This window comes from Nicotiana sylvestris, chromosome 10 (genome assembly GCF_000393655.2).
Source record: "Nicotiana sylvestris chromosome 10, ASM39365v2, whole genome shotgun sequence".
NCBI lineage: Eukaryota > Viridiplantae > Streptophyta > Magnoliopsida > Solanales > Solanaceae > Nicotiana > Nicotiana sylvestris.
In genome coordinates, this window is record NC_091066.1 from 157189740 (window position 1) to 157201347 (window position 11608).

The 11608-nt window shown below is 37.7% G+C and overlaps 1 protein-coding gene across 1 annotated transcript; it reads left to right on the forward strand.

The window, feature by feature from the left end:
• The first annotated feature begins 9903 nt into the window (after positions 1–9903).
• Positions 9904–11329, forward strand: LOC138880160 (secreted RxLR effector protein 161-like). The gene is made up of 2 exons (XM_070159828.1): positions 9904–10372; positions 11250–11329. The coding sequence occupies exons 1-2, from the start codon at positions 9904–9906 to the stop codon at positions 11327–11329; spliced, it is 549 nt and encodes a 182-aa protein (XP_070015929.1).
• Positions 11330–11608: the final 279 nt, after the last annotated feature.

Below are 11608 nucleotides of genomic sequence, written 5' to 3' on the forward strand. Positions count from 1 at the left end.
GTATCAAAGTGTTAGTTTTAGGGAATTGGCGTTGGTAGCAGAATCATAACTGTCAAGTATTTTTAATGCATGACTTGTACTGGTTTTTGTTATCGCTCCAATTATTCTGTTTTGCTAAGCTAAAGTATACGACGAAATTGGATATTCTTTTATTCATGTCAAGGGGTATTTGCATCTATACCCGCTTTTTGTGTCACGTTTTAGCTTGTGTCCGCTTTGCAAAAAAAATTGCAAGCGTACCCGCTTTTTCGCATAACTTCAGCATAAGGGGCTGAAGTAGCAAAGACAATCGCGCAAAACTTCAACATACTAGTTGTGAGCACGTGATTTTTGCTTCACGAAAACTACTCCCAAAGAAATCGAAAAATAAAACAAATTGTCTTTGGGTACAATTTTGAGAACTTTGCGTGACATTTTGGATAATTATTTTTGTCTGTGAATGTTTAGTTTGTTTTAATTAATTTAAAATACAAAATTATATGTTGCATGCACATTTAAGATTTAATTGTGCACTTAGGAATTAATTGAACCATGTTTTGTTTTTAAGAGAAAGAAAATCACAAAATAATATATTTTTGCATTTTTAGCATTTCATGTCCAAGTTATGTGATTTTATTTGATTGTGTGTGTTAATTGTTATTAAAAGTTAGTTAGTACTTTTATAAATTAATCTAGTCCTATAAGTTAATTTAGGATTTTTGGAATTTTTAGTTTTATTAGTTTAAGAAAAGAAAGGCAAAATAAAAGAGTGTTAAGTCATATTTGGGCCAAATCAATTTAAAGTCCATCATCCCAAACAATTTTTCTTCCCCTTTGAAATTGAAACCCGGATACCCAGCCCATACCTCATCCCCGACCCGGTTTGCCCCATAGCACAAACAACCCCCCTTTCTTCACTTCATTTTTCATTTCCAAACCCCTAACAAAAAAACCCTAAACAACCCGCCCCATCTCCTTCTTCATCTTCTCCAAACGACCCCTCCAGCTTCAAACGACCTCCATGGCTGCCCTCTTTCTTCTTCTTCGAACCAACGACCACCCCACTGCCATCTCCAAGCTCCCTCGACATCCATGGCTGTCCTTCTTCTTCTTCGAACCCACGACCCCCGACCACCCCACTGCCATCTCCAAGCTCCCTCGACATCCATGGCTGTCCTTCTTCTTCTTCGAACCAACGACCACCCCACTGCCATCTCCAAGCTTCCGTCGACATCCATGGCTGCCAGCCTTCTCCATCGACGTCCAACGACCACTAGCGACTCCATCACTCGTCGACAGCCCGCCTCACGCCCACCACGACCACCTCCCTTCACGCCAACCTTACTACCAATGACCACTGGCCAGCCTTCTCCATCAGTTCGTTCGACTACCTGAAACAGCCCGCCTCACCTTCTCCATAGCCACCCTCCAGTCCAAAACGAGACCAGTCACCCTCCAGTACAAAACGAGACCAACCATCCGAGGTCGTGCTCAGTCGTACGTCGAGGAAGTGCGTCGAGGTTCCGTCCGAGTCCGTGTTTGTTAGTCAAGCGTCGAAATAGTGTTGTGAATGAAGTTGTGTTTCATCAGAAGTTCAGCATGACGTCGGATCGTTAGCATAAGGTCAGCCATAACTCGTTCACAGATTTTTTGTTTTTTCTTTGGAGTTTCGTTTTCACTGTGCGTAACGGAGCAAGAAAGTGCAGTAGTAAAGGTCACATCTCTTACCTCGAATCTATGTTATTCACGGATCTATTTGTGGTTTCGTTTTAATGTGGGTTTATTTTGATTAAGTTTTCGCATGAAGTATCCTACTGCATATTCGTTGATATTATATGTGTATGCGTTTTGACGACTTTCCTATTGTTTTGAGTTCAATTGATGATTGTGTTTAGTGATTTGGATATACTTGATTGTTCTGTTAAGTTTGTTCTGATATGAATCTGGCCTTGTTGAATTGTCCTAATGTTGTTGAGTGGGAGTTAGTTTCATGTGTTTAATTAGTCAATTGTTAGGATTTCTCAATTAAGATTGGTTATAGCTGCTATAGTTTGGTTAATTGATTAGGAGGATTGGATATAGCTGATGGGGTAGAATGGTAATTTCAATAGTTTCAGGGGTATTTTGGGATTTAAAGTTTTAAAATGATTAATTTTAATGTTATGTCCACTAAGCACTAATAATATTAAAATAAGGCATTGTTTAATACATAGTGGGGGACAAGACATTTGCTAGTGGGGAACAAGACATTTGCTAGTGGGGAACAAGGCATGCAAGTGTGGGGAACAAAACATAATGGTATGAAAAGCTTAAAAGGATTGATTAAAATATGTTGCTCATACCTGTTTTTGGGTTATAAATAGGGTCATTTCAAGACAGAAAAGGGGCTGGTTTTTGGAAGAAAAAGAGGAGTTCTCTTTCAGTCTTTTTTCCGAGAGAGTTTAGGCTGGATTTTTAACATTTAAAAGTTCAGTAATTTGAGAGTAAAAACATGCTGGTTTTTAATCCTACAAGGTTCAGTGTTTGGAGAGCTAAGAAACTGAAAAGTGAGTCTTTTCTTTTACTGCTGAATATCAGAACTAGTACTGTTGTTGTTTCATTGGTGTTGCTGTTTGGTATTTCTGGGGTTTCAATTGGTTCTTCCTGAGTTTGCTATTGGTTATTGGCTACTGTTTTCATTGGGTGTTGCTGGAAATCTGCTGGTTCCTTCCTTTTTAATCTGTCACTGGGTTGTTCTGTCACTGCGTTGCTGTGTTATTACTGTGGCTGACTGCTCCTTCATCTTCTTGTATTTCCGTTATCCAGGTACACGTTCTAAAGCTCTCAAATTTAAAGGAAAGGAAGTAAAGAGTTGTTGGAATGGATTTCTGAATTTCCCCTGTTTCTTTGTGTTTAATTTGATGTATAAGTAGTAGTTCACTTGCTATTTCATAGTATGTATTAGAATGACTTTGGAATGCATAAAATGGACTGATTGAATCTATTTCTACAAACATGGAATATCAATTGTAATTAATCTTAGTTAATGATTACTAGTTATGAAATATACTATATTTAATTCTTTTTTTCAGTAGTCGTGAAATAATTTCAAATAGTTTATGTCACAAAACAGGTTCAAATAGTTTATGGAAATCAGCATGTTGGTTTAATAGGTCTAATTTTGAAATTGCGAGTTCACTTGAGAAAATAACATCATTTTAAATAGCAATATAAATAATGTTAGTAACTAATGTTAGTTCTCAAATATTAGTGATTAATGTTAGCTTGATGACAGTTTTTAAGCATTGATGCATTTTTCAACAAATCGTAAAAAGAGCTCAAAAAATGGCTTTGTATTCCACATAGTTAATTCCAATAGTCCAATTCATATAATAAAGCTAGATTGAACTGAATCGAAATGGTAGCTGGTTTGTTAATATTTACAACGGCAGGCGGCGGATCTTAAGTTAGGTAGCGGGTTCAAACTAGAAGGTGTTTCCTTTTGTTTGGACCCGGACTTGAACTTGAAGCCCGAACTTTTTTAATGCTAATTGATTAGGATTTTCTTTATTCGTAGAGGCAAATAAATAGAAAATCATAGTCGCTTTAGGATATCCTTGAATAAAAATGAGATGAGCCTCTGCGAGGCCCTCAATAAATATTTGTTTCAAAATACTTAGATTTAGGGACGGGCCGTTTAGCGAATTTCACGGTCTTTCCCAAAAGATAATAACGCGCAAGTCACTTCCGACGCGCTTTAAAAATCTACTCTCTTAAACTCAGGTGCACATTTATGTGACCCAAATCCAAATCTCAACGAAGTCGAAATGTGTCGCTAATCACGGGTACATTGATTGTGACGTGGTTCGAGATGCATTTCCATTACGTTGCAAATTCCTTTTTAAAAAAAATAATGAATGAGATGAGCCTCGACAAACAAAAAATACACAAGCTGCGGGGCCCTCTATACGTGTTGGTAAAATTACTTAGACTTCGGAATGGTCCGTTTAGCAAAATTTCACGGCCCTACCCAAAAATAATGATACGCTAGTCGTTTTAGGCGCGCCTTTAATAATTTACTTTCTTAAACTCGGGTGCACATTTACGTGACCCAAATCTAAATCTCAACAGAGTTGAAATGTGTCAATAACCATGGGTGCATTGATGTGACGTGGTTCGAGGTGTATTTTCACGACGTTGCAATTCTCATTAAAAATAATAATAATAAAAGCGGTACACAGTTAAAATTTGCACATAAGTTCAACATGTATTAAAACCAGATAAATAAGCCGAATATGACAATTGAGCGACCGTGCTAGAACCACGGAACTCGGGAATGCCTAACACCTTCTCCCGGATTAACAGTATTCCTTACTCGGATTTCTGGTTCGCGGACTGTAATACAGAGTCAATCTTTTCCTCGATTCGGGATTCAACCGGTGACTTGGGACACCATAAATCTCCCAAGTGGCGACTCTGAATTAAATAATAAATCTCGTTTCGATTGTCCTTTAATTGGAAAAACTCCCCTACGCCCCTGCGGGCGCAGGTGAAAAAGGAGGTGTGACACTAGTAGCCAAGTTTTTGTTTTGTAACTGCCGAAGAGCTGAAGTTTTTGTTTGTAACCGGCAAAGTTTTTGTTTGTAAGCTGAAGTGTTTGTTTTTTAACTATCGAACTTCAGCTCTACAGCTAAAGTTTTTGTTTTTTTAGTTGGGGAATTTCAGCTCTAGAGCTGAAGTTTTATTTTTTTAACTGGCGAAGAGCTGAAGTTTCAAGATTGCAACTACATAGCTGTAACTCAACAGTGTTATCCATGAGTACGTGGAAGATAAGAAATGACTGGACAAGAAAATATATAGCACTATTAGCATGGGAAAACATATGGTATCCAAAATCTGCTAGGGGTTTCAATATTATTTCTATGATTGGATGGGGATCGACTTCTTTTTCATTCGTCAATGTTGCTTTTTGTTAATAAACTAGTCCAAACCAACCAAGGCAACAATGTTACCACAAGGTACATCCTCAACAGTTTCCTGCTTCTTACTCATCCAGATAAGAGTTCACACTGACGAAGAAAACAAGTTACACTAGAAAAGCAGCACGAGAAGCCTAGATTTCTAGAACTTTTGTACAGAGATGTATTAGTGGTTTTAACTATAGTCAAACTTATACATAGCCGTAACAGATTTCTTGCAGAAAAGGGAGAAGGAGAAGTTTGAGAAAGAAGAGGCGGATATAACTTTGAGGAGGAGAAGGAGAAGGATGAGGAGAAATGGAGCTGAAGTTGTTTAAAAAGTGGGTACAAGTTAAAAGTTTTTAAAAAATATTTGGTCGCCCCGTGCAATTTTTACCTGTCAAGTCATGCTAGCTCTTAAGAAGAATGGCATTTGTAGCAAGTTTTGCTAACTTGTTACTTCACCAGTTGTTGCAGAACTAACATTTCTGATTTGAATTCTTCAGTCCTCTTCTTCATTTTCTGTTGTTTCGTAGTTTATATTTTGTACTCCAACAAAAAGTTATTCTAATTATGCAACTTTGAGGAAAAAATCATTCTAATTAGTGCAGTGATATATTAGCTAGAGCATCAACCATCTTGTTTGCCTCTCGTAAGCAATGTATAATCTGGAAATTCTCGAACAAGATGAAGAAAAGGACAACCCGTTGCACGATGTATCCCGCGTTCATGTAGAATCCGAGGAAAGGCCGCACCCCAAAGGATGTGATGTTGGCAGATCAGTGGTTGATTCCATGATTCGAATTCGTGACCTATAGGTCATAGAGAAACAACTTTACCGTTGCTCCGAGCTCCCTTTCTCGAACAGATGAAGATATGTAAAAAAGAAGACAAATATGGATATCAGCTTCCAATGCGGATTCAATTTTTCTAAAATTCACTTTACACTCCCCTCCCCACCCACCCACACATATTTTTTGCGGATGGAATTTAGCCCTTTTCCATAGTGAAGTTTTAGCTCGCTTCTTTTCTTGATTGTTTATTTTGAACCTTGCTCGTATGAAGTCTTATTTACATCCTTTCTTTCTACTCGTTTATATCCCTTGATCAACTAGATGGGCCTAGTGTATTTGTTGAATATGACAATATCCCACATCGGTTGGGAAGTAAACTTGGTGGGAATTTTTTCCTATAAAAGGAGGCCTAATGTTTAGGATTTAAACACACATCTCATTTGCCTTCTTATCTTCTTAAGACATTTGTATCTTCTCTCTTTAGTATTATTTCACTTGTATTTTTGGAGTGGAATAAAATATTGGTTGTGTCCGAGGAGTAGGCAAAATTGGCCGAACCTCGTAAATTCTGGTGTTCCTTTTGTTGTTGCTTTATTGTCTTATTTATTATTTTGTGGCTGTCATAATTTTTAGTATAGTAGTTGTGACTTATTCATACTATATACATTTGGCTTCCGCAACAATTGGTATCAGAGCTAAGGTACTGTCTAAGTATGCTCTGTGGTTGCAGCATAGTCTGATCTTCCACATCAGAAAAGATTTATCTTGGTAACTGAGTCAAGGTTCTGTCTGAGTATGCTCTGTGGTTGCAACTTAGTCTGACCTTCCACACCAGAAAGGAAATAATCTTGATTTGTGTCGTCAACTATTAAATAATATTTGTGTCAAAGATGAGAGACAATAAACAAGAAGAATCTACATCAAGTGTCAACAATACGTCATCATTGACATCTTTGCTTATGACAAGAATTGTGTCAAATGCGAAGTTTGCGGTAGAAATATTTGACGGGTCCGGACATTTTGGGATGTGGCAAGGCGAGGTTCTAGATGTCCTTTTTCAACAAGGGCTAGATCTGGCCATTGAAGAAAAGAAACCAGATGTTATTGGAGAAGAAGATTGGAAGATTCTCAACCGTGTTGCTTGCGGTACCATTCGATCCTACCTTGCTAGAGAGCAGAAATATCCATACACAAAGGAAACTTCTGCAAGTAAATTATGGAAAGCACTGGAGGATAAATTTTTGAAGAAAAACAGTCAAAATAAATTGTACATGAAGAAGAGACTGTTTCACTTCACCTATGTTCCTGGTACCACGATGAATGAACATATCACCAGTTTCAATAAGTTGGTCACAGATTTGCAAAATATGGATACAACTTATGATGATGGTGACTTGGCCTTGATGTTGTTGGCGTCACTTCCTGATGAGTACGAGCACCTTGAAACTACTCTACTCCATGGAAATGACGAAGTTTCTCTCAGAGAAGTTTGTTCGGCTTTGTACAGCTATGAACAAAGAAAGCGAGAAAAATAGAAGGGCGGAGAAGGAGAAGCACTATTTGTGAGGGGTCGTCCTCAAAATCAAACGAGGACAAAGAAGGGAAGATCCAAGTCAAGATCCAGACCCAGCAAAGATGAATGTGCCTTTTGTCGAGAAAAGGGGCACTGGAAGAAAGACTGTCCGAAGTTGAAGAATAAGGCCAAACATAACAATGGAAAGGCTATTATGGATTCAAATGTAGCTGATTGTGATAATTCAGACTTCTCATTAGTTACAACAGAGTCATCAACATCATCAGACATATGGTTGATGGACTCGGCTTGTAGCTATCATATGTGTCCCAACAGGGACTGGTTCATGGATTTTCAAGAAAGAAAATATGGAGTCATCCACACAGCGGACAACAACCCTCTTACCTTATATGGAATTGGTTCAATACGATTAAGGAACCATGATGGAATGATCAGAACATTAACAGATGTTCGATATGTACCGAACTTGAAGAAGAATCTCATCTCTGTGGGAGCCCTAGAATTAAAAGGGTTCAAAATCATTGCAGAAAATGGAGTGATGAGAGTATGCTCCGGTGCACTAGTGGTAATGAAGGCTAATCGGAAGAACAATAATATGTACCGCTATCGTGGCAGTTCAGTTATTGGGACAACGACAGTGACATCCAGTGACAATAAAGAGGCAGAAGCAACCAAGCTATGGCACATGCGCTTGGGACATGCTGGAGGAAAATCCTTGAAAACTCTATCAGATCAAGGATTGTTAAAAGGAGTAAAGGCTTGTAACTTGGAGTTTTGTGAGCATTGTGTCAAAGGGAAACAGACAAGGGTTAAATTTGGTACAGCGATCCATAATACTAAAAGCATTTTGGATTATGTACACTCTGATGTTTGGGGTCATTCCAAAACACCTTCATTGGGTGGGAAACACTATTTTGTAACCTTTGTTGATGATTTTTCCCGAAGAGTGTGGGTGTATACAATGAAGAGCAAAGATGAAGTGTTGGGAATTTTTCTCAAATGGAAAACGATGGTGGAGAATCAAATAGGCAAGAGGATCAAGTGTATTCGCACAGACAATGAAGGTGAATACAAAAATGATCATTTCAATAAGGTATGTGAAAATGATGGCATCGTCTGACACTTCACTATCAGACATACACCACAACAGAATGGAGTGGTAGAACGTATGAACCGGACCTTGCTGGAGAAGGTACGGTGTATGTTTTCCAATGCTGGCTTGGGCAAAGAATTTTGCGCTGAGGCAGTTACATATGTATGCCACCTCATTAATCGCTTACCATCTGCTGATGTTGATGGCAAGACACCATTTGAAAAATGGTACGGAAAGCCTGCTGTAGATTATGACTCTTTGCACGTGTTTGGCTCAATTGCATATTATCATGTGACAGAGTCAAAATTGGATCCAAGGGGAAAGAAGGCTATTTTTATGGGAATTACTTCTGGAGTCAAAGGATATCGATTATGGTGTCCTATGACAAAGAAAGTAATATTCAGCAGGGATGTTACCTTTGATGAATCTACTATGGTAAATAAGGTAACAGAAGATACCAAACAAAATGAAGGTGCTTCTAGGCAGGTGGAGTTTGAGGGAAAATTTATTTTTCCTACACAAGAAGTAGAGGAGGAAACAAATGAAGATTACCCTCTGGAAGGAGAGCCAGTAGAGGAGATTCCAACTCAGGAACATCAACAACAACTTGAATCAATAGCAACTAGCAGGCCAAAAAGAATAATAACAAAACATGTTCGTCTCATAGAGACGGTTGCTTGTGCAACCTCAATTGTAGCTGATGATGTCCCTACCACTTATAAAGACGCAGTTCAAAGTTTAGAAGAAGATAAGTGGAGAATTGCCATGAATGATGAAATACAGTCCCTTCATCTAAATCATGCATGGAGATTGGCCAATCTCCCAAAGAGAAAGAAAGCAATTGGGTGCAAATGGGTATTTGCAAAGAAAGAAGAATTTCCTAACCAAGTAGATGTTCGCTACAAAGCAAGATTGGTGGCCAAAGGATATGCTCAAAAGGAGGGAATTGATTACAATGAAGTGTTTTCTCCAGTTATAAAATATTCCTCCATTAGAATTATGTTGGCTTTGGTAGCACAATTGGATTTGGAACTAGTTAAGATGGATGTAAAAACTGCGTTTTTACATGGAAACTTGGAGGAAGAAATCTACATGACTCAGCCAGACGGATTCAAAGTTGCTGGAAAAGAAAATATGGTGTGCAAACTTGAAAAATCGTTGTACGGATTGAAACAATCTTCTAGACAATGGTATAAGCGATTTGACGAGTTTATGTTGCGGCAAGGGTACAAGAGAAGAACATACGATCATTGTGTATATTTGCGCAAGCTTAAAGATGGTTCCTTTATATATCTTCTCCTATATGTTGATGATATGTTGATAGCTTCCAAGAATTCGGAAGAAATTGATAAGTTGAAGATTCAACTGAAGAAGGAGTTCGAGATGAAGGATCTAGGTGAGGCAAAGAAAATTCTTGGCATGGAGATAATAAGAGATAGACGTTCGAAGAAACTCTGTTTATCTCAGAAATAATATTTGAAAAGAGTACTACAACGTTTTGGCATAGATGAAAAGACTAAGCCAGTTAGTACTCCACTTGCTTCCCATTTTAAGCTAAGTACTACTATGTCGCCAATTGATGAAGCTGAACAGGAGTATATGTCAAGGGTACCATATGCAAATATTGTTGGTAGCTTGATGTATGTAATGGTCTGTACGAGACCTGACATTTCACAAGTTGTTGGAGTTATTAGTAGATATATGCATAATCCAGGAAAGGAGCATTGGCAAGCTGTGAAGTGGATTTTACGGTATATTCACAATATTGTAGATGTTGGGTTAGTTTTTGAGCAGGAAGACAATCAATCTGTAGTTGGATATTGTGACTCAGATTTTGCGGGTGATCTGGACAAACGAAGATCAACTACTGGTTATGTGTTTACTTTTGCAAAGGCACCAGTTAGTTGGAAGTTTACTTTACAGTCAACAGTTGTTTTGTCTACAACAGAGGCAGAATATATGGCTATTATAGAGGCTGTGAAGGAAGCAATTTGGCTTCAGGGATTGCTAAAGGAGCTTGGTGTTGAACAAAAAAGTATCACAATCTTTTGTGATAGTCAAAGTGCTATTCAATTGGCGAAGAACCAAGTTTATCATGCAAGGACGAAGCACATTGATGTTCGGTATCATTTCGTACGAGAAATTATAGAAGAAGGTGGAGTCACAGTGAAGAAAATTCATACTACAGAGAATCCTGCTGATATGCTGACAAAAGTGGTGACTGCGGTCAAGTTTCAACATTGTTTGGATTTGATCAACATTGTTGAACACTGAAGATTGAAGATGAAGACACAACCAAAATTTGTTATTGAGAGAGAATTGAAGATGTGGAATTTTGCCAAGGTGGAGATTGTATTTGTCGAATATGACAATATCCCACATCGATTGAGAAGTAAACTTGGTGGGAATTTTTTCCTATAAAAGGAGGCATAATGTTTAGGATTTAAACACACCTCTCATTTGACTTCTTATCTTCTTAAGGCATTTGTATCTTCTCTCTTTAGTATTATTTCACTTGTATTTTTGGAGTGGAATAAAATATTGGTTGTGTCCGAGGAGTAGGCAAAATTGGCCGAACCTCGTAAATTCTGGTGTTCCTTTTGTTGTTGCTTTATTGTCTTATTTATTATTTTGTGGTTGTCATAATTTTTAGTATAGTAGTTGTGACTTATTCACACTATATACATTTGGCTTCCGCAACACCTAGGATAAGGCATTAAAAACCCGTCGATATGTGGGGTGATCGAACCGACTCATCTTTGAAAACAAGATGCACTCCTACAGATCGAAATATAAAGAAATAGTTAATATATTCAAGATAATTACGTATTTACAAAATACCGTCTCAATTCATCCTATTTTATCAGATCCGGTTTTTGAGGTAGCTGTATTGTGACTTTGACTGCCAAAAGGTACTACAAGAACGTCTTACAATTTGATTTTAGGAAGAGAACGTGGAGAAAAGGCTGCAAAAAAACCTAAAAGGGATTAGTTTTGGGATTTATTTTAACACGGAAATCAGTTTAAGTTCAAAAGGTCTTAAATATTTGTTTTAAACCTTCCAATTATATCATACGTACTTTCCTTGCGGTTTAACAAATAAGGTCTTGCTAGTTGGCTTTGGGTGCCAAATACTTTATTATGGCCTGTTTGGATGGTTGTTACCCATGGTTTCATTATGTATAATTGTATTAATAAATATAATGTTTGAATGGATTGTATCGCTTATTGTAGTTTAATAACATTTTTATAAGTAACCACGCAAAAACCA

Excerpts from the sequence above, each read along its gene's own strand:
- LOC138880160 (XM_070159828.1), top strand. The coding sequence starts at position 9,904 with ATGTCGCCAATTGATGAAGCTGAACAGGAGTATATGTCAAGGGTACCA. Across the intron at positions 10,373-11,249 it reads GCTTGGTGTTGAACAAAAAA|GTACTACAAGAACGTCTTAC; the intron begins GTATCACAATCT and ends GACTGCCAAAAG.